The following is a 26,451-nucleotide window of genomic DNA, read 5'->3' on the forward strand; positions in this document are numbered from 1 at the left end:
ATAGAACAATTGTCAGACACATTTTTCAGTTGAATACAAGACTAAATATTTTCAAAACAATGATTGGAAAAATACAAAATACATACTTAAATGAAAAAAAATCAATTTTGTCTGAACACAAAACAAAAAATATAACAATTCATGCAAAGAAAAACTGAGCACTTGAAACATTGATCAAAAAACTTCTTGAATATTTATAAGCATTAGAGAAATTTTGGTGGTCGACTTCATTTATTATATTCAAGTCTTAGTTATAATTGTTCACAAAGTACGCATATTATGCTTATTTAAAGTAACGCCAAATTTTAGAAAAACTCTGTACTTATGAACAAGAATGCAACATCAAAAGTTAGTTTGTTTTAAAGCAAGAGTCGGTGATCACGGAGGCGAAACTATGTTTTGGATCTTTTCTTAAATATGACTAGAATTATAATTGAAAACGTATGTGAAAACTAAACTACACATTTGCTGTCGCCTATGGTAGACGTTGTATGAATATTTCGAAACGTCATGCACTTCTTATTGTTATAATAGATAGGAAGTAAGAGATACAATTCCGTAAAATACAAACATTTTCAAGCTATCTAATCATACACTTCTGAAGTTCTGAATAATAAGAAATAGAACATTGACCCTAAAGATAATATCATTCAATGCCCCGTCATTGTGAAACAGCCATTTTCTTCACAATCATTTAGGCGCTCTTCAAGTTCAGAATTCACTTAACAGGGCGAGGGTAATTAATGCAGATTTAAATATTTCTACAGCTAATTTTTGTAGTTTTATTTTTAAAAAGTGAAAGATGAGTATGAAACGGACTATTCAATGGTCAAAGTAAGTCCTGTTTGTTTTTTTTTACTATAAAATATATGGTGTTGAATTGTATCGATCAAGACCCAAAGAAAGTCGATTAACAATATAATTCTAGAGACCAGAATGCGTTTTTTTTTTAATGTAAAATATATGGTGTTGAACTGTATCGATCAAGACCCAAAGAAAGTCGATTAACAATATAATTCTAGAGACCAGAATGCGTTTTTTTTCTTGTTGTTTTGTGTTTACCCACTTTGATTTCACTTGTAAATGCTTAAACTAAAAAAACAAAACAAAAAACTACTGGGCTTTTTAATGTCTCAAAACTGTTAAAACGTTACTTGAAACATTTTTCATTTTTATTTTCCCCTCGAAAACATCCCCTGGTGGGAAAGCAACAAATCTACGGATTTACAACGCTAAAGTATGAGGTTCGATTCTTCTTGTTGGACACAGCAGATAGCCCAGTGTGGCTTTGTTACAAAAATACATACACACTTCCCGGTCAATTTATGTTTAAGAAAGAATCTACGATATTTATAAATTTTAGAATCATGCAGGTTATCGTGAGTTTTGTATCTAGAAACAAGAACTAATTAACAGTTTTTTTGTCACTGCCATTTTCCCAACAATTCTTGGATTATTATAATTAACAAAGGTTATCTCAACATTTAGTTTCTGGGTTGCAAAACGTTTTCAGATCAGTACACACATATGTATTGTTTGTTTAAGCCCAAAGCTGCACAATGGGCTATCTGTACTTTGCCCACCACGGGTATCGTAACCACGTTTTTAACGGTGTAAGTCCACAGCGGTACGACTAAGTAAGGACTATGTTCAACAGCATCACGACTCAAACCTTGGATCCTCCGATTCACCTTCTGATACGCTGACCAAGTTGCTTTCTTTCAGCCATTAGTGCATTAAGAAAGTGACAGTCAGTCTCAATAGTTCATTGTGTAGCCTTGTGCTTAACTTTAACCGTAGTAAAATAAAATAAAAATCGATTATTGTGAAGATTTAACAGTCAAAATCCCTTATAAAAACTGTTAGAGCGATTCCTCTCTTACTTAAAACTAATACCAGTGAGAGTCAGGCAAGGGCATAACTAGGTGTGAGCACTGGAGAAAGGGGCCCTTTGTTTTCCCACAAGTATGCCTTCTCTCATGTGTGTAGTAAAAATGTAAAAAAGATAACTGAAAAATCAGCCGGTACCAACACAAATAAATTTCGTATAACATCACCTCTGAGTTTAGATTATCTGTTTATTCACTCGGTCAGTAGGTAATCCTGAGTAAAATAAAAATCTATTACTTTTAAATGTGCTGTGTATAGCAACTTATATATAGCTTGAATGAATTTGACTATATCAGTATAGAATATGTCCTCTAATAACAGTAAAATCGAACAGGAGCTGTTACTTTTTATTTAGACCCGTCATGACCAGGTGATTAGGGATGTTTGACTTGCAATCTTCAGATCGCAGGTTCGAATCCCCGTCCCATCACACTTGCTCCCCTTTCAGTCATGGGGACGTTATAATGGGATGATCAATCCCACTATTTGCTAGTAAAAAATTAGACCAATGATGGTGGGTGGTGATGACTAGCTGCCTTCCCTCTAGTCTTACACTGCTAAATTAGGGACGGCTAGCGCAGATAACCCTCGAGTAGCTTTGCGCGAAACTCAAAAAACAAACAAACAAACAAACATTTCATGTGCTTCTTTTTGTATGGAACAGGTCAAATAATATAATAATCACTTAGATAGAGGAAATATTAATAGTTCATTGCTAATTTTATAATTATATTGCTAATTCTATAGCTTGCACACGAGTAAAGAAAAACTAGATGGTAGGCACCATCTTTCTCTTTTCTTTCATTGTTTTTGAAGGACTTATATTTTTAATTAGCCATCCCTCCATTCACTTATTTTATCGAAAATTTTTATTTATTTATTAGCTTGTTGTTACTTTTGTGTTTGCCTTTTTAATGCAGTATTTCAATTTGCACAGTAAAATTGTAACCAAGTTATAAATACAATAACGTTCCAACTACAATATTTAGTGTTTAAGCCTTATTGGCTGGTGATTCCTGTTTCTGCTTGTGCTTAAGTTTTTTTTAATAAACACCAAATTTCTGTAAGAAAACTAATTTCAAAGGGTAATCAAAATATCGTTCACACTAGAATTATGTGTGTGTGTGTGTGTTTTACCACTACTTGTTATTAACAACTAGAGTATAGCCCATCACAAGTGATGGAACATGTACTACCACCCCTACCACAAAGTATGCCATAACTTCACGTTTCATAACTAACTGAAATAAATTTGTGAAATCAAGCGTGACCAACAAAGAAGTAGACAAGTGCAGTCAAAACCGTTAAATGTCGGTAACTTCCTTTGTGAATCAATCAAATGAAGATAATTCGTATCACGTTCATAGAATAATTACTGTTAAAAATCAGTTATATTAACAATTTGTAATATCCAGGAAAAACGGTGTGTTTTGGTAACACTACATTCCAAGAATATCTTTATGTCATGACGCTTAGCAACAAAACGATAACCTAACATTGTTGTTAGTCTATGTACTGAAAGTATACAGTGAAATGTACGGACAACAAAACTGGAAAAATTTGTTAATATGTTAATTTAGAGTCTCCATTAATTAAAGAAGATTTTATTAAAAACATTAGTGATGTAACAGAAAATATTTTAATTCAGACACAATTTAAAAGTTAAAAATTGTACCTATTTTTTTACTTTTACTATTTTTACTAGGCCCGGCATGGCCAGTTGATTGAGGCGTTCGACTCGTAATCTGAGGGTCGCCGGTTCGAATCCCCGTCGCACCAAACGTGCTCGACATTGCAGCCGTGGGGGCGTTATCATATCACGGTCAATCCCACTATTTGTTAGTAAAAGAGTAGCCCAAGAATTGGCAGTGGATGGTGATGACTATCTGTTTTCCCTCTAGTCTTACACTGCTAAATTATGGACGGCTAGCGCAATAGCCCTCGTGTAACTTTGCGCGAAATTAAAAAACAAACAATCTTTATTTTTACTTGGCTTAGGCGATCCCACATTGCCTTTACTTTATGCTTATTAAATCTAACACTCACTACATTTATAAGATTTCACGGCACACACACCCTGCACCCCCGTCACTAAATTTGTAATGCACAGACAGTAATCGAAGTATTCTATCTTAAGAAATACATTTCAGCTTTTGTGACTCCCCCTATTTCGAAAAATTAAAAAAATCAAGTGTGACTTGATGAGATACATGCGTGTATATATATAAGTTAGTTATTTACAAAAACGAAAACTCTGAAACGATGTCACCCAGTTGTTTTGGTTTTTCAGTTATCAAGTGATAAAAAAGGTAGAAAAAAAAGAAATTGAAACTTTTTGCTATGATATATACAGACCTTTCCAGGATTTGTGACTCAGTCATTACTAGATATTGTTATCAAGAGAAACACTGCATTCTATTTTAAAGTTCTGATTACCTATTTAGAGAATATTTAAAATACTTTTCCGATAAACAATCCAAAACATCTCTTCGTAGGCAACGCTACCTACCGACCACTTGGTTACATAAAAAAAGAAGAAATCGCGACCTCATGTGTACAAAGACAAAATCAAAGTACTAAAACTGGGTAACTTTCAGTATAAGATGTATTTCATGTTACCCCTGTTGAAATACATAACATTTAAATTTGATGTTTCATATAACACGTAAACAGTTATGTTGCAATGTAATGAAAAAAAAAACAGATAAATTTTTCTTGCTAAAAGTTAAGGCGCTCGAATCGCAACCTAATGGCTGCAGAATCAACACTATGCTCGCCCTTTGAGTCTTCCAATGAGTGTGTTATATTGTCGCGGTCAACCCCACTGTTCATTGGTAAAGAATAGCCAATAATTTATCAATTATTATTATTTATATTTTCTCTAGTCTATGACTTCAAAATCGGGAACGGCTAATACAAAAAAAAAAACACAAAAAACTCTAGAGTAGCTTTGCGCAAAATTCGACAAAAATAATATTTTTGTCTCATAATAAACAACAGTTTCACATTACATCCTTTGATACTTAACATATGACCTTTTGTTGCTGGCGGTGGTGGTAACTTGATTCTAATTCTTGTTTTAAGCGCATAAAATGGAATTTGATTTCAGAATTTCTTTGTACATTGTTGTTTAGTACGTATTAAAGCGCTCCATACCACAAAACCCATACTTAGAACAGATGAGTGATGTTAGTAGTCTCGTTTACCATAACATGCCGCAAACAGCTTGTCTTGTTTTTCGTTCGTTTTTTGTTTTTGTTTTTCTATTTTTCCTTAGGGAAAGATTGTTGAGTCATCTTAATGGCAAAACGCAGTCATCGACGTATCACAAGTCGCTAACAATGGGAGGAATGTCGATATAGGTGTCGCTACAAGTTTGTTCAAGGAGGGCAAATAAAGTTCAAGACAACGGGTAGAAAGCTGCAAAGTTACAGATTAACCTCATTTAACTTATTGAGCATTTTATTTTTGTTTCAAGTTAACCAGAAAATATATGTGATTATTGTTATAACTTGTAAATCTCTCTGAACATTATAACAGCATATGGTTCCAATTTTATTGTTACTTCGAGTTTTTTGCTTTTACTTCTACTATTTTACTTTTAGCGCGATGACTGATGAACAATTACTTCCTTAGATGTTAAACTTCGAAGTACTAGAATGAAGTTATTAAATTAAAATCTTATATGCGCTGAAAATTATTTGAAATATTTCACTTCTAGAACCTCAAGACCTGAAACATTAAGATATCGTCTGAAAAAGAATCTAGGCTCTAAACATTTTTACACCATCTAAGGAAAGGCCTAAGGCTATAAAATTAATTTTTTAAAATACCTGAATAGAGAACTAGGTCCGAAACATTCATACACATCTGTGAAAAGGCTTATACACGAAAACGTTAGAACTAAGACCGAAATATTTATATACTGAGATCAAAATGGTGGAGAATACAGGCAAATATTTATATTGCCAATTATCGTCGGACTAGTGCTCATTTACAACCAAAGACATGTTAGTAATCAACACTTTTGTTCTACTTTATTATAACACCCTGATAATTTCGTTTTCTGTTCACTTGAAAAAAGAAAACGAGTTAACCAGTTAGTATTGCATGTAAACTTGGGCAAATCGATTGTTCAATAGAAGTAGACATGTATTTGTAAGGTTTACAAGCGTACTTTATGGTTATACGTTTCAAAACAAATTAGTCCCCTGACGAATAAACATACACCTTATAAAAGCATTCGAATTATAGGAACTTATATTGTTGTGTTTAAATTAATTTTTTTAACCTGCGTGTTTTTCTCACATCAATTCTGGATTAAGGGTTTTATAGACCCTAGGCTTTTCAACTTATGGAGGCCCCCTAGAGGCAGAACATTCATAGGCAGAGCTTGAGGATCCCTAATTAGTATGAGGCCCTGGGCTTCAGCGCTTTAATCTCAAGCCTTAATCCAGGGTTGCTTCACCTGTTGAATATTACCACAACTTAGACATCTAGGCCTGATTTACACCCTCGATCTTTAAGTAATACAATACGTTATATCTTTTCCTATTTTTATCGAATGTCATAAATACATAATATTTAATTGAAACTTGTTTCCATGTTTAGTGATGTCGAGAAAACCCACTTGTAGAGAAAAATATATATGTAAAAACGGCTCGTATGGGTTAAGACAATTTTCTACGTAGAGGAGCGAACAACATGAACCTGACGATAACCGAAGAAGGTCGTTGTTCGCTCCTCTACGTAAAAAAATGTCTCAACCCAAACGAGCCGTTTTTACATATATATTGTTTCTATGTTTACTTATTAGTAGTTTACTATGTACAACGAGTCACAGAAGCATGTTTCGTGCACGTGGATGGCATGTGTAATGAACGAAACCCTTCGCATTTGGACCTGTCCAAGACGTACACATCGTTTCCTTTATATTATTGCAATTAAATGGACGGTATTTGAAGGTAAAAAAATTAAGTCTGAGAGACAAGAAGTAGCGAAATCCAGAGCCATCTTATCACAGATCCAGTCTGAGATTTGCTCTTTTGAAATTTTCTCAACTTATTAAGAGTAAATACTTGTTATTCAACAGAATTGTATTGTGTCAATGTTAAACTACTAGACAAATTAAACAAAGTACAAACAATGATGAGGAAATGTAAAAGTTTTCTCCAATTTACATTATTAAAGAATCAGAACAGAAAAATTAGAAACCTTGCTAAGGAAAAGTGACACGTTTTCTTCTACGTTATTCGTTTAGTGACGTATTCTTTTAAGAAAGAAGACACGACTGATCTAGCTTGGAAACACTGTCTTATAAAATTTTTTTTTTTTCCTTCAGTGACGTAACTTCTAAAATTGCAACAGATCGCGATTTACATAACTAAACGTAATCTTTAGATAGATATTATTAGGCTTAAATGAAATTATTGTTGATAATGGCGATACTGCAGGCATAAGAGAACATAATTTGTGAACTTACAGTATACTGGGATACGAAAGGTCTACAAGTGAACATAATGTGTAAAGTTACAGCATATTAGAGCATCAGTTATCTACAAATGAACATAATCTGTTGACTTACAATATATGGGGGCCTGGCATGGCCAGGTGGTTATGGACGTTTGACTCGTACTCTGAGGGTCGCGGGTTCGAATCCCCGTGACATCAAATATGCTCGTCCATTCAGTCGTGAAGGCATTATTATGTGACGGTCAATCCCACTATTCGTTGATAAAAGAGTAGTCCTGGTGTAGCTTTGCGCGAAATTAAAAGAAAAACTAAGAAATACTATATGGGGGAGTGTTAGTTATCTACAAGTTAATATAATCTATGGAATTTTAATGTATATAGGGTAGGGTATCAGTGTCTCTGGACTTTACGGAGAGTTTATTTGTTTTGGAATTTCGCACAAAGCTACTCGAGGGCTATCTGTGCTAGCCGTCCCTAATTTAGCAGTGTAAGACTAGAAGGAAGGCAGCTAGTCATCACCACCCACCGCCAACTCTTGGGCTACTCTTTTGCCAACGAATAATGGGATTGACCGTCACATTATAATGCCCCCACGGCTGGGAGGGCGAGCATGTTTAGCGCGACGCGGGCTCGAACCCGCGACCCTCGGATTACGAGTCGCACGCCTTACGCGCTTGGCCATGCCGGGCCTTTACGGAGAGAACCGCGGAAGGGCTGCAGCACATATACTGTTTATTACAGTCGTAGTTGAAACGTTTTGACTAGCCGTAACTCGGGTATTAAAGTTGGAACGAAAAACGACAAAATACTATTATGTATTAGTCAAGTTTTCACTTCAGGTCGACTGAAGTTTACCATTCAATAATTAGCACGTAGATGGAATACTGATACCTGAGAAAATTAAGCCTTTTTTGTTACGTCAAAATCTAGTAGCTCAAATACGACTAAGTAAGTTGCGAAACTGAAATTTTTATTAATTATTAATCATGGCCCTTAATATACCGTTTAGGCTATTTGGACATCAACGTGAGATAAGAAAGCAGATACATGCTTGTCGGAAAGTTTCAAACCTGTTTAACCAGACGCACCAGAAGCCCTCTAGAATTTAATCTGAAACTATTGCTACAGACTGCGCCTCGATAACCATAAAAACTAGTTGATTTTTTCACGATTTTTTGTTTGTTGCTTCTTTAATATAATGTTTTAATTATTTTCGGGCTTAAGTACTCCGATTTGTGACGATGTATATTTTATAGGTTTCGAAGGAAAGAGTTTTCTCTCTCTGAGCTAGAAAGACTACAGCTTATTGAAGTGACTGAAAAAATAAAGAAAATTTTTAAACCAGTACATCTTGTGTATCTACGCAACGAAAAGTTGTTAAACAAGAACAAGAACAAAAAGACGTATTAAACCATGGGAACATTTCAAAACATTTTCCCATAATTCCTATATTGAACAATATTTTTTTCAAACTTGAGCCCGTTAACTTAAACACATGTATTTCCTTGTTTAAAGAGAGCTTTGTTCCCTGTTACAAAATACGTGTGAAGAATTTGTGAATAGTATTTTATATTTAATACGTATTGTTCTAAGTTCGTACCATAACCCGAATGATCCTAGTTCTGAAAAGTCGGTACTGTGTTAGGTAAAAGTCGTAAAAAATATTCGAACTCTTTATGTCTGTGAAATATGACATAAACTATAAAGAAATGGACACTGACAGTTAGTGAAACAGAATTGATATCTAAAGACCTCCATCAAATATGATTACCTTGGCGATTTATAAAATTGATTTCTCAGTTCTGAAGCTTCGATTGTTCGATGACGCAAAATTCAGTTTATTATGTTTGATATAGAAAACAATTGTTGTTAACTAGATCTGTATTATCTTGTTAATAAAGGTAGAAAAAAACTATTTATGCTCTCCAGAAAATAATAATAAATTTATTCTAGCTAACGTTTGCCTTTGTGGCTTCATTAGGGCAAGCTATATAGGTGTTTGAAGTGGATGTTATACATAAACTTATACGTTAGTGTTATGTTATTCCTTATGTTGTGATCGTTTTCTAAGCATGGTGTTCTAACAAAAAGGTGTTTTTTTTTCCCTCACTTTATTGTCAAAATGTCTAAACTCCTCCGGCATGCACTGAAAATTCTTAAAAACATAATTTAATTATCCAGTAAAAATGTTAAACAGTAGTATATGGTTTCGTGGTTTTTTGATTCGTGAGCTGTATTTACTTTAGTTGGTTGATTTTTGCTTTCTGTCTAGGTGTGTGCGTATAATGTTTTTTACGGTTTGTGGAGGAAACTTATTGATGTTGATGAAGTATTGTTTTATTTTGTCTAATTCATCGTTAATTTTATCTGGTGAGCATAGTATTATGGCTGTGTTTATTTGGTTTCTTAGTATGTTGAGTTTTTGTTTTGTTTCATGTGCTGAGTCCCAAGGAATGTATAGTCCAGTATGGGTGATTTTTCGGTGGATTTCTGTTTTGAATTGTGTGTCAGTTCTTGTAATTTTGAGGTTAAGAAATGATATTTGATTGCTTTCTGTTGTTTTACCGAAACAACAGAAAGCATGAATGGATTAACGAGATTCCCACTGTCCCTATCTACTATCTAGCGAAACCACAGCCAAGGGAACGGGCTTGGAGAAATCAGCGGGGAAATATAGTTTTGGTTGTTGAACCCATGCTCGGTTCAACAACCAAAACTATATACAAACAAATGGTCTAACCATGGGCAACCCAGTATCACCAGTTCTAGCCAATATTTTTATGGCACAAGTTGAAACACAAGCAATTAACACATCATTACATCCACCACTATACTGGTACAGATATGTAGATGATACGGCTGCGAGGTTCACATCTACAGAAAACACACTGAATTTTTTAATCACATTAACGCTATACATCCCAACATTAACTTCACATGTGAACAAAAAGAAATCAATCAAATACCATTTCTTAATTTCAAAATTACGAGAACCAACACACAATTCAAAACAGAAATCCACCAAAAAATCACCCATACCAGACTATACATTCCTTGGGAGTTAGCACATGAAAAAAAAACAAAAACTCAACGTACTAAGAAACCAAATAAACACAACCATAAAACTATGCTCACCAGATAAAATTAACGATGAATTAGAAAAAATAAAAAAATACTTCATCAACATTAATAAGTTTTCTCCACAAATCGTAGAAAACATTGTACGCACACACCGAGATAGAAAGCAAAATCAACTAACAAAAGTAAATATATCTCACGAATCAAAAAATCAGGAAACTACATACTGCTGCATACCATATATTCTCGACATCAACAGAAAAATAACCAACATTTGGCAAAAATTAGTAACAAAATATGACATTCCAGTTAATACCAAATTTATTCAAAAACCAGGCACAAAACTGAGGTCTATACTATGTAAAAACTACACTGACAAACACCACACCAACATTATTTATAAAATACAATGTGATAACTGCCACGACTTCTATATTGGAGAAACAAGTAGAAAAATGGAAACCAGATTCAAAGAACATAAAAAGTCACCTTCACACGTTGTCGAACACTGCAAGTCAAATAAACACAACATAACCATAGAAAACACTCAAATACTAAATAAAGAAACAAACATAAACAAACGTAAAATTAAAGAAGCTTTACTTATACAACAACTTAAACCCAAAATAAACCAATATAAAGGAACGCCTTTATATCTATATTAATATAATAAAATAAATAAAATTATATATTCAAACATCTAATACCGCCCTCTACATTTCGACACACAGTTACACAACCCCTTTCAAACATGTGGTCAGCTTCCGGTCAGTTACCTCTTTCTTTGTGAACCTGACGATGACCGAAGAAGGTCGAAACGTTGTTCGCTCTTCTATGTAAAATGTTTTCTCAACCCAAACGAGCCGTTTTTGCATATAAAAATTATCTCTTGTTTGTTGATTGGCTATCCTTCAGTGAATTTTGACATGTCACTATTTGCAGGTAATTCAGTCTCATTCAAAACAAACAGGCCCAAGTCACCTGACAGCAAGAGGGGTGAAGCGCAAAGGATTATGGGAGTGTCTAGCTTGGACAAGATGATGATTTGTGATATTGATATACTTTCTCTTGAACTTAAATTGTGAAAAAAACATATAAAGTGGACAATTCTCGTGCATTTTTATTATTATTGTTGTCTGACCATTTCATTTTACTGGCGGAAATATCATGAATAGCGAAAGTATTTAACTGGTGGTATATTATTATTATAGGTTTCAGTTTTCCGTCATATTAATTATTAATGCTGAATATTTTAATTGACTCTGTTATACAAGAACGGTTTCAAAAGTATTCATGTGATCTTGAAACCTTTGTTCAGTAGTACTTAATATTTGTTTACATTGGCCTTGTATAACATATACATTTGTTAGTTGCATTTTTTTAGTGTTTTGTTCTTTTATTCCAAACAGCATTTAATAAAAGTGTCTATGTTTTCACCCAAACTGACGTTCAATACAAATGCTGACAATTACCGAAGTTCTACTACTAAAACCAACAGCACTGAATCAGATCAGTGTAGTCGTTTCCTTAATGTAAAACTATACCATTGTAAGCCGTTCGCCTTGGCACATGCATACTACTGTACTTTTGCCTCGACTTTGCGCATGTGTAATATTACTCAAGAATGTTCAAGGAAAAATATTACGTACGTTCATTGCGGGTTTTTACTTTTTAGGCTACTGGTAAGTGTGTTGTTATTGTAGCGTTATCAATGATTAAAATATTAAGTGAAATTATCTCAACATCTTCGTTTATACAAAAATATGTTTAATTTACACTGCCCCTAGAATTTTAATATGTAAAAATAGCGACAATTATAGCCTTATACTGGTTAGCTTTGAAAACATGAACTGAGTAGAAGCCCTAACGTTATAGCCGGTAAATAGTGTACGAGACTGAGAACTGAAAGATAGTCAAGGTTTTGTCACGTATTACTGTTACTATATAGTATGCTTACTAGGGTTCAGTTTTGTTACAGTTCAGGTAGTGAAGATACGTTAAAAAAAGGTACTAATAATGCAAAAAAAAACAAACTTAAATAAGTTGTTAATATACCTTTTAGTTTTAACTTAAAACAGTAATATTTGAAGAACTGGTGATAAATGAGTTAATACAACGAGTCTCAAACTTTTTTTTTTTAAGTATTGGTTATGGAGAAATTCCTGATGGTTGGAGAATTGCCAATAGCACTGAGGTCCCCCCCTCCTTTTGTTTATTAAGATGGCTTTGAAAATATCCAGAAATTTTATGCTGTGGTATCAGTACAATTTCTATTGTTTTTAAGCTCTTATAATATATTTTTAGGAAGATACTTGGACAGTTTACATTTAATTAACAACTTTCAGTATAGTTTTAGGTAATACTTCAAGTAACTAGTTGGTCTAAGGCTATAATATATACAAAATTTGTTTAGCCTTTCCCAAATGACTGTGACACAAGTGTGTAACCTCATGTGTACAAGTTAACTGGTTTGTTTTAAAAGACAACTTTTACTGTTTTCCACTCAACTTGCAACAAAAAAAAAAAGTGTATAGGCTAAGTACTTAGCCTACTCATAGCTACTTAAGCCACGTAATTTAGACACCTTGCCATGAGAGAAATTTGATTCTTTATACTTCGAAAGACAGTCATGTTTGCTGTGTCATCTGAATTTGTTCAGTCATATTTATTGTATTTCCACATATGACAACAGGAACAGGAAAGTTGGCCTTATAATGTTTTAATATTTCTTTCTCTGTGTAGTATTTTGTTAACATGTAGTGTGTTTATACAATCCTACATTAGAAAGCATTGGTGGTGACAAATGACATTTAATTTTCACTTTAATAGTAAAATATGTCACTGCAATAAAATCCTCCCTTTTATTATTAGTTTGGTAGCTTTACATTTAACTGGTTATTTATACAACAGAGCACCAGCTTATAATTCTCTTTCCATTCTGTATGAGCCAAATTGTAACCAGATATTGCTCATAAATCTTTCTTTTGTATGTGTGTAATAAAAAAGTGAAGTGACTGTTTCAGTAGCAGACAGGAAAAAATTTGATTTACTCTAAAAACCTAGAATAAAATTTACAGTGCTTGAAGATTGCTTTCTTTAGGAACAGAAAATAAGTCTAGCCATGATATAACACAGGGACCCTTCAGAGATACAAGTCCATGCTACCAGTGTATGAAGATTGGTTGTTAGAGTAGTTTTTATAGTATAAGTAGCAATCATAAAACTGTTTTTACATAAAATAATAAAAACAGTTATGACAAAGAAGCTAAAAAAATGGACTCAAGAGAAACAAGTCTTAGACTAATGAGTCTAAATTTGAAATGTTTTGGCCAAAGAGAAGACAGTATGTGAGAGAGAAACTGGAGATGAATGGAAAATTGTGTTTGAAACTTGTGTGTGTCATGGAGAGAGGTTGTGTGTTTAAAACCATCTTTTATTTTTCTTCCTTTTAGAGATGCTGGTATTTCTTTTAAAATAACTATCTTTTTTCTTTTTCTGCTTATCTTAGAATTTCATCTTTTAGGTTGAATTTCCTCAAATTACAATTTTTAGAATAAGGTCAGATTATTCTGTTTAAGCCAGATTAAACGTGATTACTGTTTAGGGCTGTGATTTATTGATTGTAGAAATTCCAAAAGTGTTGAGTGACATCATCTGTGGTAGTGCATTAATAATTAAATTGTAGATTTTCATGTTGAATTTTTATGTATTGCATCAGTTATGAACAATTAGTGATGTTGGTTTTGTTCACATTGTGCTTGGATTTACTAAATCACACTGTACTTGTATGATCTTTTGACCTCTTTATCCAAATTCTGTGGAGGAAAGAAGGTTGTTTACAGTCTGTGATGACATTTGTCTTACATATCATTGCCTGAAACAACAGGTTGACCCATTTGTTGCAATTCCCTTTGAAGTATTTGGAGTTCTAGAGCAGATGTTGCCTGGAATTGGTTCCTTCTGGAAACTTTGTTATAGAACTTTTTGTGCAAAACTAGCTTATTCTGCAAGTATTTAAACATGAAATGTTCAACAGTTTAGAATTATAGAAAGATATTTGCAGTGTTAACCTGACTAAGATGGGTCTTCCTGTGGTTAGAGGGCATGTCATTACGTTTGTGGACTTGTATTTTGTGAGTGTATGTCATTAAGTTTTGTATAAACGTATAGATTATTTTTGAAATTTTAGCTAATTTCTCAGTTTGAAAGCATATATTAAAAAAAAAAGCTAAATATAAGTTTCTGTGTGTTGCATAGTGTATTGAATGCAGCATTGGTTTAGATTAGATGCTTGTGATGTCTGAATACAACATCTGTAGTTTTTGGTATTGACAAGCTAAAGAATATAAAATAAGAACCTTCTGTCTTTTCCATTTGCTCTAAAACTGAGCAAAGACGTTTTCTTTTTTATAATTAGAACATGCTAAGCCAAGACATAGTGTTGTTGTTTAAAATAATTAGAACATGCTGAGCCAAGATAGAGGTGTTTATTACAGTTAGAACATGCTGAGTCAAGACAGTGTTGTTGTTTATTACAATTAGAACATGCTGAGTCAAGACAGTGTTGTTGTTTATTACAATTAGAACATGCTGAGTCAAGACAGTGTTGTTGTTTATTACAATTAGAACATGCTGAGTCAAGACAGTGTTGTTGTTTATTACAATTAGAACATGCTGAGTCAAGACAGTGTTGTTGTTTATTACAATTAGAACATGCTGAGCCAAGACGGTGTTGTTGTTTATTACAGTTAGAACATGCTGAGTCAAGACAGTGTTGTTGTTTATTACAGTTAGAACATGCTGAGTCAAGACAGTGTTGTTGTTTATTACAGTTAGAACATGCTGAGTCAAGACAGTGTTGTTGTTTATTACAATTAGAACATGCTGAGCCAAGACGGTGTTGTTGTTTATTACAGTTAGAACATGCTGAGTCAAGACGGTGTTGTTGTTTATTACAGTTAGAACATGCTGAGTCAAGACAGTGTTGTTGTTTATTACAATTAGAACATGCTGAGTCAAGACAGTGTTGTTGTTTATTACAATTAGAACATGCTGAGTCAAGACAGTGTTGTTGTTTATTACAGTTAGAACATGCTGAGTCAAGACAGTGTTGTTGTTTATTACAGTTAGAACATGCTGAGTCAAGACAGTGTTGTTGTTTATTACAGTTAGAACATGCTGAGTCAAGACAGTGTTGTTGTTTATTACAGTTAGAACATGCTGAGTCAAGACAGTGTTGTTGTTTATTACAGTTAGAACATGCTGAGTCAAGACAGTGTTGTTGTTTATTACAATTAGAACATGCTGAGTCAAGACGGTGTTGTTGTTTATTACAGTTAGAAGATGCTGAGCCAAAACAGTGTTGTTGTTTATTGTTAAATTGCTACATAAGTAAAAAGAAAGTATAGTTTCTTGTTTACAAATAATACTGAGATTTGAGAATAGCCAACCACAAGGATTGAATTAGTTAGTGTTTAAAAATTAAATGTATGTGTTATGTGTGTGTTGTTCATTCATGTTTCTTTCACACTAGTGATTCAGTGATATTTGAACTGCAGTTTGACCGGTCACTTGAAAGCATTTTATTGACCAGTCTAATACCCAATCCTAGTTTGTATCATATAAAAACCTATAATGGGAAAAGAAGTTGAAAATTATTTTAATTTTTGTTATGAATACAAATGAATTATTGCTTTCAGATGTATTTCCAATTCCTTAAATAAAACTGAACATTTTGTTGACAAATGGTGATATTTTTCAGTAGCATTACTCCTAAATATTTTATCTTGAAATTACGTGTTGACTGAAGTTAGAATAGGACTGCTTGGTATGTATGTAGATGACTTATGAGATGTACATCTAGAAGGTACTGTTGAAGCATGCTTATGTGAGAGATGAGTTGTAAAATATATGCCTGGTCTAGAACATGCCATAAAAGCATGTTCTTCTGACAAATGGTTGACATTTGTATAAAAAAAAAATTAACTAGTATTAACCAACTGAGATGGTAAGCCGGTAAGCCAACGTTTCTGAATTGGCAATATGCCAACAATAATAAACACATGAATTTAGTCAATATTTTTAAAACTTCTGTTTTTTTCAAGCACTCTTCCCCTCTCACATAACTTCCTATATTTTTTGTTCCCTATTTTATATTATACCAAGGACGTATTTGTGCACACACCACTTTCATGTCAAAATAGTTTTTAAGGCTGTCTGGCTTTCTCACAAATAGCACTCCTGTTTTGTTTTCAATTTTTATTAATATGTATTTTAACATGAAATGTGCATTACTCGTCTTGTGACATTTTTTATATAACATAAATGTTTGACATACACATTTATATCTGTATGTAAGACAGTAAGCCTTGGTAAATAATGAATTAATAGGTAAACAACATACTAGTTAGAAATACGGTGTTTATGTTTCTTGTAATTGCTAAGTGACACTTTGAGTACATAAATAAATAGGAAATTCCACAATGAGGTTAGATAGGATAACATTACAGGTATACATACACATGTTTCTGTTTGTATACACATTTACGTTGTATTTATGCAGATATGTTTTAAATATTACATGACCTTATATTTAGCTCTGTAATACAAGCTTTATTTGCATATTTTCTTGTGTGTATAACTATACCACTTGGTCTAATACATCAGAATATTCCTGTAAGAAATAAAACAAGAAAATGTAGACAAAATCTGTCTTCTATGTTCAGATACATCAGTATTCAGTTAAGGACAATGTTATATAGCTAATACCTGTATGTAACCACCTGAACAAATACTTCCTGTTCTTTTGACATGTATTTTTCATATTTATTACCTGGCCCAGCATGGCCAGGTGGTTAAGGCACTTAACTCATAATCTGAGGGTTGTGAGTTCGAATCCCCATCACACCAAACAAGTTTTCTCTTTTAGCCATGGGGGGCATTATAATGTGATGGTCAATCCCATTATTCATTGGTAAAAGAGTAGCCCAAGAGTTGGTGGTGGGTGATGATGACCAGCTGCCTTCCCTCTAGTCTTGCACTGCTAAATTAGGGACGGCTAGCACAGATAGCCTTTGTGTAGCTTTGCATGAAATAAAAAAAAAATAAACAAACATATTTATTACCCTCTTTAAACTTTACTGTTTTTTACTCCTGAACAAACAAGTCAAGAGTTCATAAGCTCTTGAAAGGTGTTTTGAAATATTCCCAACTTTGAATGTAAAGTTTTTGAGAAATGTGTTAGTAAAACTGAAATTCTGCTACCCTAACTGTTAGTCAAAGAAATTATTAATAATATATTCATTGCAATGATTTCTTGCTAGTTATTGTACAAAGCTAAAAATAATACAATTTAATTCACAATGGATAAAAGATTTAAACTTAGTGGGAAGGTTATTCAACCTACACATACCTATACCATGAAATAAAACCACATAGTTATCACGTATATTCAACCTACACATACCTGTACCATGAAATAAAACCACATAGTTATCACATATATTAAACCTATACATATCTGTACCATGAAATAAAACCACATAGTTATTACGTATATTCAACCTACACATACTTGTATCATGAAATAACACCACATAGTTATTACGTATATTCAACCTACACATCTGCACCATGAAATAAAACCACATAGTTATCACGTATATTAAACCTACACATGCCTGTACCATGAAATAAAACCACATAGTTATCACGTATATTAAACCTACACATACCTGTACCATGAAATAAAACCACATAGTTATCACATATGTTCAACCTACACATACCTGTACCATGAAATAAAACCACATAGTTATCACATATGTTCAACCTACACATACCTGTACCATGAAATAAAACCACATAGTTATCATGTATATTAAACCTACACATATCTGTACCATGAAATAAAACCACATAGTTATCACGTATATTCAACCTACACATACCTGTACCATGAAATAAAACCACATAGTTATCACGTATATTCAACCTACACATACCTGTACCATGAAATAAAACCACATAGTTATCACGTATATTCAACCTACACATACCTGTACCATGAAATAAAACCACATAGTTATCACGTATATTCAACCTACACATATCTGTACCATGAAATAAAACCACATAGTTATCACGTATATTCGACCTACACATGCCTGTACCATGAAATAAAACCACATAGTTATCATGTATATTAAATCTACACATACCTGTACCATGAAATAAAACCACATAGTTATCACGTATATTCAACCTACACATATCTGTACCATGAAATAAAACCACATAGTTATCCAATGTTTGGATACAAATATTTTCCATCATACCTAAGAAAATGGTCACAGAGTTCTGGATGGATAGTTGTAATCATTTCATCAAAACACAATTATTCCAATAACTTTGCATTAAAATGTAATTGTTCTGATCCAAGTGTATAATAACTGTATAGAATAGAAAGTTGATATAAATATGACATTAAATATTTGAATGATTTAATATATACTTCAGTTGGTGTATCGGGTTGATGAAGGATGAGAACAGGTTACATTTTTGTATATTTAATAATTACATATAGAGCTGTACTTTACTTGAGTGAATTTCCACAGAAATGTTTCTAACTGTTGTTCATTTTGCAGAATGTACTTTCTCCTTTTCATCAGCACACAGAACATAATTTTAAATAATTTTTAGCATTAAGATTTTTTTTTTTTCTGGTAGCAGATTGCTGAAATTTTGTTTTTCTTGATACAACTTTAGTTAAAACATTATCTACTTAAATTTTAAGCTGATCCTTTTATGTACATTTCTGTTCCAAAGCTTGATGTTCTGTTTTTAAAACATTCATGAGTTGTCTTAAGTGAGTTAAGTTTAACCCTATTTTACCATCTTTATCTTAAGCTAAATGAACGACAAGCATGTACAGTGTATGTGGGTGTATGAGTGAGAGAAAAGGACAACAGGAAGAAATGGCTCCAGATTATATCAACCCCCAAGGAAAATCCAGAATAAAATTTTTCCCAGGAATAATGGCTATAAAGTGGTTGTTTTCAAACTAATCCTAGTGATTTTGTATGTGCTGAGAGGAAATAATTATATCTGTTCATAGTTTATGATTTCAGAGACTGCAAAGGAAATTCCATAGAGTATCAGGCCATCCTATAAGTAATGTTGTTTGTAACTCTCAGATTTAAAAGGAGAAAACAACTTTAATCAATAAAGTATTTTCTAATACTTTCAATAACAGTCTGTCAATGTCTGAATAGATTGTCAACACCATGCTTACACAAATCAGGTGGTTTTGAGATAAGAAAGGTAAAAAGGCTATTTTTTAACTCATTCATTGAAGTAAACTGTTTTTTATTCAGATAATGTTTCAAGTTTCTTAAAAGATGATAATCTGAAGGAGTAAGATCAGGAGAATAAGAGGGGTGGGGAAGTTTCTTCCACCCAAACTCTTCAATTTATCTGGAAGTGATCCTAGTGGTGTGAAGACGTTTATTGTCATGGTGGACAACAACTCTTTTCTAATTCACCAGAACAGGGCTCGCTTTCTTGGTTTATCTGAATGCAGTGTTTAGTCAATCCAGTTGATTACAGTATCTTTCAACAGTGATTGTCTGGTTTGGTTGTATCAACTCAAAGGGTATTACACCACTTTATCCCACCAGATACAAAGCAAAACCTTCCTAGGGTATATGTTTGCTTTTGTCTGTGATGTAGCTGGTTCTCGTGCACTAACCTACTGTTGGCAACACTTAACATTTTGATAGAGTTCCCATTTCTTATCTCCAGTCATTAAGCTTGAAGTTCACAAGAGTGAAGAGATGTGTAAATGTCTATTTGTCTGTCACATTATCAGTTAACAACTCATGTGGTATCCATTTTTCCAACTTTGAAACTCTAGTAAGTTGTTGCAAATGTCAATGGACAGTGGAAGGAGATGAATCGAGTTTCTGGGCTAATTCTTCAACAGTTACAGCACGAGTGTTGCTAGGAGCACCTTGTTATCAAACTCAATAGGGCACCCAGTACGAGCTGCATCTGTCAAACTGAAGTCACCAGTTCTAAACTTATTGAACCATCTTTGACACTTCCTCACATTCAGAATGTCATTGACCTGCACCTCTTGAATGCTTCGTGTAGCTGTGGTAGCACTTTTCCCTCTTCTGGACATGTAAAACATTATGTGCTCCTATGATACCTCTATGATAACTGGGGCTTCTGAAATAAATAAAACAAAAACTAGTAAAGAAATGAACTGGCTTACAGTTAATGCTATCTGGTAATCCCATATAAGTTATATGACTTTGAGATTAACTTCATTTAGCCAAGAAAAATGCATTTAAACTTATCCCAAAAAATGACATTACTTATGGGACAACCTGATATAAATATGACTTGTTATGGTTGCTAAGATGTGCAATATGGCAAGATAAAGTTTTTATATTTTTTGTGGGGGTGGGGATGATATTTTTCAAATAATCAAATCTCTGTTTAAAAAAACATACACTACTGAACTCATAGATCTTAGAAATGCTGCTGTACAACATTTAACTTGGAAATTTATCTGTACAGGGAAATATTAGTATAGAGTGCCATTCCCTTATGGAAAAAACAAGAGCCATTTCAGTGTGTGTTAGGAAGGTAGTTTTCGCTTTGGGGAAAAAATTACTGTAACACATTGTTTGGAAGTTGATTAAACAAATTGAATGTATGATTTTGATTAGTTTTTTTTTTAATTATTTCTGTCCAGAAAGATAAAGTTGGAGAAACTGTTTATCTTGTATTACTTACCAGTCTTCATTTAATGGTATCTTATTTCTTTTTTCTCAAATCATTTATTTAACAGAGTATCGACAGAACCTCCCAAAAGGTGCGAGGTTATTCCTGGGTCCCCAGGAACCTATAGAAGAATCAGTGCCACTAGCCTTCTGGAACCAGGAAGAAGGTTTTCACTGAAGTATCTTGAAAGGAAGATGGCAGAGGTATCTGTGTCAAGTAGCTCTACGTGGCCAATTGAAGAAGATGCCTACCAGTTAGTGGAAGTTATAGGTATGCATCAGTGGTGTATTGTAGTAAGGACTAGAATTCACAAGATTTTACCATATGTATGAATAAACTTGTATTGTTGATGTTACAATGGCAGTTTTTTTGCAAGTTGAATTCCAAAATACAAAATGTTTTGGATCAGTCAGTAAAACATTATCACCATTTTGAAACTGGTGCTGAAGAAACAATTGTGGGTTAGTTTGTAAAACTGGGATGCATGACTGCCACTATTGTGACAACTAAACCTGGGATGCATGACTGCCATTATTGTGACAACTGAACCTGGGATGCATGACTGCCACTATTGTGACAACTAAAACTGGGATGCATGACTGCCACTATTGTGACAACTAAAACTGGGATGCATGACTGCCACTATTGTGACAACTAAAACTGGGATGCATGACTGCCACTATTGTGACAACTAAAACTGGGATGCGTGACTGCCACTATTGTGACAACCTGAAAACCATTATTGAAAGGAAGAAGTGATGTGAATACATGGAGCTGATATTGTTTTTATTTTGTTCAAGTAACTTGCATAAGAACTAAGTTTTTCAGATATATCAAACTGTAAATTATAAATATTTGTTAAGGTTCTAAAAGAATATAACAAAGTTAATCTGTTGTATTCTCGTATCTTTACTTGCATCTAATGTATATGTGATTTCAGTTTCACTTTGTGTGTATGATATTTAAAATAACTGAAGGCTTTGGGGCTAGAAGTCATACATGTAATATAAGAAGATATTGATCCAAGACATTTCTAATATAGCTTAACAAAATATTTGAATAAATGTAAATTGAATGTTGTACCCAATGTAAAATAAATTATCACCAATGAGAGTAACCAGTGCAGGTTCTTAGACTGTGAGAATGATCAAGGTGACCAAAAGCCACTGACCATTGAGGTCATTTCTTAACCACCTAAAATTCAAGCATTCATTGTATATTTATTTAAAATATTTAAGTGAATTCAGTCTAAGGGGTCTCCCCTCATTTTTGGACAAACCATTTCATCGTTTATAAGTTTGAGAAAGATAATTTTAGCCAGTTAACAAGTTTGCATCTTGTTCTAAATATGTTTAAATATTACCCTTAATATTCATAATCTATAATTAAATAGTAGGCATTAGTAGAATAGCTGACCATTAGCTTTGTTTTGTTTCTTTTTTTTTATTCTATTTATGAAATATGTGGTTTTGATTTCTTAATGGATACTTTGATTTTTTAGTTTTAAAATCAGCAGGGTTCTCCCTCATCCTCAGTAGGACTAACCTATGAAATTTGATTAAAATATACATTATGGAACTTTAGCTATAAGCAGAAGGTGGATGCCTAAAGATTGAAAGATGGGAACTCATCACAGTAGGACATTTGAAGTGTCCATGTAACTGATGTTGTAAACATTTAGTTTTCTAGACCTCATTAAATGTTTACCCCTTCTTTCTTTTTGTTTGTGTGTGTGTTTATGCATGGCAACAAAATTATTTTACGAGTTTTAATTTTTGGCAAACTAATTATTACATCTGTTAATTATCCATAAGTGTAAAAATACTTAGATATGTTAAAACTTTGTAGAATGGACGGCAACTGTCTGTTGTGTAGACACAAGTGTAGAGGATGGCATTTTGAAAGTCTTCCTCCTTTTGTCCTGAAGACGTCGTCGTCTACACTTGTGTCTACACAACAAACAGTTGCCGTCCATTCTACAAAGTTTCATCATGAATACTCTGCCTAAACAATCTATTGAAGAATACTTAGATATGTATTTTTATTTACTAGTTCAACATATCTTAATCAGTACGTAAGCACTTCTAGAAATACAGAGTTACAGTTATTATAATATCATATGCAGTTAACTCCAGTGTCAATTTGTTGGTTGTGAACATCTCAAAGGGAAATTCAAATCTGACTTCTATGATATTGGAAATAAACTTTACCTTTTTAAAACTTCTTTATTCCCAAGCCACAGTAACAGACCAGATAAATGTAAATAAAGCTGATTCTGTCAGTAAACATACATAGCATTTTAAGTCAATCCAGTTAAACATATGTTAATGCTCAACTTACGTAATGGTATCTTACAAGTTTATAATGCGTGTGGGTAACGTTTTTAAATGTAGTTTTCAGTTTTTTTATTTTGTGGATTTTAAGATAATTCTTATGTTTTGAAGAATAGTAACTGTAAAGGTGGATACCACATTTTGTGCTACACAATTACTGATGTTCATTAGACACTGTTTGTATATTGGTTACTGTATATACATTTTTGTCCATACCTTGTTTATTCTTCTGGAAGTCAGTTATTGTTGGTAACCTACTTTATTTTGTACTTCCTTTAAAAGGTGTGGGGGCAACAGCAATTGTCCACAAAGCTTTCTGTAAACCTCGTAATGAAGAATGTGCCATAAAGCGGATTAACCTTGAGAAATGGAACACAAGTATGGATGAACTGGTAGTAGGTGTCTCATTTAATCACTCTTAGAGCTGGGTAATTAGTGAAGGTCGGTAATCAGTTAGTGATTGTGAAAACACCACTCTGTAAGGTAGATATAGATAAACTTTCTTCTGTGGAACATTATTAGTCACTGTCAGTCACATTTGACCTGTATGTAGCAAGAGGGTTAACCACTATTAGTTATAACAGGCTTACTGCTAAACTAGTTATCCCACAGAAAAACTTATAGGACTTTGTGATTTGGTTGCATAGTACATGCTATATTTCTCAATTTGTTTGATGTTAATACATTATCTTAAGTATTTAAACAAAAATACCATTGTACATTCTGGTGTACTAAAACTTATTTAAGATGCTGTTTAAAAAAGTTCAAAATTCTTTTGTACTTGGACAAGAACTTATTGAAACCTTGTAGTGTTATTAGGTTGTCCAGAAATAAATGTTGGAATTCTCATGATGTCATTTAGAAGCTGAATATTGAGTAACATACCCTTGGTTGGTGTATTCCAATGTTTATTTTTTACAAGGTGTCTTAATTGTCTGCTGTTTCATCTCTACTCAGAGTAAGTTTTACAATCCCCAAAGTTGTATGGACGTGAACGACTTTTGTCTGATTTTCCTCTATGTCTTCAAACTTGGTAGAAAAGCTACCGAAACTACGTGGAACATGAACCAGGCATGCAGCCCTGGATCTGTTACTGTTACTGAACATACAGTTCAGCATTGGTTCCAAAGGTTTCAACATGGAGGTGAAAGTCTTGAAGACTATGAAGGTCATGGAAGGAAGCCATCCTTAGATTAAAACACATTAAGGGAAGCAGTTGACACAGACCCTAGCACAACAGTGCGTGAGCTTGCAGAAAAGCCAGGCACAAGCAAATCGAGCATTGACAACCACCTGAGTGTGATTGGAAAGATGAAAAAGTTGGATAAGTGGGTTCCACATGAGATGACTGAAGATAAAAAAAATTGGCATGATGAGATCTCTTAAGGATGACGCTCCAAAAATTGTATGAATAGGGAATCAAGGTTCTGCCTCATCCACCTTATTCCCCAGACCTTTCCCTTACAAATTTTCATTTTTTTTAAGCACTTTGACAACTTTTTGAACAATGAACGCTTTCAAAACCAGGCAGCTGCAGAAAAAGCTTTCAGGGAGTTCATTGACCATAGAAACTGATTTCTGCAGCATCTTTACACATCAGCAGAAGTGTGTTGAAGCAAATGGTGCTTACTTTGATTAAAGCATGTTTTACAACACTGGTTTATACTTTTCCAAACTTCACAGTTAAAAAACAACATTTATTTCTGGACAACCTAATATTTACGTACAAAAGATGCAGTGCCACCTAAACTAATGTAAAATACAGACTTGATGCAATGGAAATGAATCTGCTGAGTTTTCAGAATATTGTTTTCTACATTTTAAAATGTGTTGAGATTATGAATCAAAACTTTGTATTAACTTTTGAAAAGTTACATTATTGCTGCTTGAAGGAATTATTTTATAACTGGTTAGAAACCCAGGGATGAAATTGTATTTTAATTTGATATAATACTCTACAGTGTATATTATTATTGAAGTGTGGAAAATACATGTTTCAAACCATTATCATGATGTCTTCTTGGACTTGATAATGAAGGTGCTGGTTAGCCCTGTGGCAGAGCACTGGATTTTGGAGCTACGGAGATGGCTCGGATTTGTGAGATGCCACAGTCTATTTCTTAAGTTGTTGGTGCATTGTAAGAGTAACAGTCAGTCCCTTATCATGAATGGTGGGTTGTAGGTTGCTGCTGTCTGTATTCCTTTAGGTTGGTACTTCAGAATTAGGAACAGCAATAAATAACCTTAGTAGCTTTGTTGTAAATACAAAACACCTTATGATGAGCTGAATAGTTTCTTTTAATATACATTGCTTGTTATCAGGTCTGATAACTGATGTTTCACTTGTTTGTTTCTGATAATTAGATTGTTCATTTATGATGAAGTTATATGACTAAATGGATAATATTTTATTGTTATGTCCATTAATTGAGATCAAAGTTCACATAGGATCAAAATGTTATGCACTTGTATACTTGTGGAATTTAACTTTGCATGAGGAATTTCGTATTTTTTAGTTTTGGTTGACTTTCCCGATCAGGAAGGCATTGTCCATCTGTTTTGTTTCAGTTATGACCAATAAAAGTGAACATATTGTATTGATTTAAATAAAAAAAAACAAATCCATGAGAAAATGTAACTTTAGTTGATAGCTTTCCCTCGAGTGAATGTAATTGTATTAGTTATTTGTGTCTCTGCCATGTCGAGACATTTTGCAGTGTCATCCAATATGGTGTTTGACATCAGAGTTATCAGCTATTTATTTTACCCTACACTTTGTTCATTGAGCAGCCGTTCACGGTAGAGGAGAACAAATACCAGATACAAGATCTAGGGTTATTAAACAAAACTGTAGATGTTATTTTGGTAATTTCAGAGGTTATGCAAA

At 33.4% G+C, this 26,451-nt stretch overlaps 1 protein-coding gene across 2 annotated transcripts; it reads left to right on the forward strand.

The window, feature by feature from the left end:
- The first annotated feature begins 693 nt into the window (after nt 1-693).
- Nucleotides 694-24,002, forward strand: LOC143239919 (uncharacterized). 2 transcript variants are annotated; one of them, XM_076481570.1, is made up of 3 exons: nt 694-834; nt 21,299-21,501; nt 23,847-24,002. In XM_076481570.1, exons 1-3 carry the CDS (start codon nt 803-805, stop codon nt 23,984-23,986), a joined length of 375 nt encoding a protein of 124 aa, XP_076337685.1. In that variant the 5' UTR covers nt 694-802; the 3' UTR covers nt 23,987-24,002. The 2 variants fall into 2 exon arrangements, with proteins under 2 accessions (XP_076337685.1, XP_076337686.1); XM_076481571.1 differs by lacking the exon at nt 694-834 and adding an exon at nt 14,530-14,573.
- Nucleotides 24,003-26,451: the final 2,449 nt, after the last annotated feature.

Source organism: Tachypleus tridentatus, chromosome 13 (genome assembly GCF_004210375.1).
Source record: "Tachypleus tridentatus isolate NWPU-2018 chromosome 13, ASM421037v1, whole genome shotgun sequence".
Taxonomy (NCBI): Eukaryota; Metazoa; Arthropoda; class Merostomata; order Xiphosura; family Limulidae; genus Tachypleus; species Tachypleus tridentatus.

Coding starts and splice junctions, on each gene's coding strand:
- LOC143239919 (XM_076481570.1), top strand. CDS start 803: ATGAGTATGAAACGGACTATTCAATGGTCAAA. Junction 835..21,298: donor CGGACTATTCAATGGTCAAA/GTAAGTCCTGTT, acceptor TTTATTTAACAG/AGTATCGACAGAACCTCCCA. Junction 21,502..23,846: donor CCAGTTAGTGGAAGTTATAG/GTATGCATCAGT, acceptor TTCCTTTAAAAG/GTGTGGGGGCAACAGCAATT.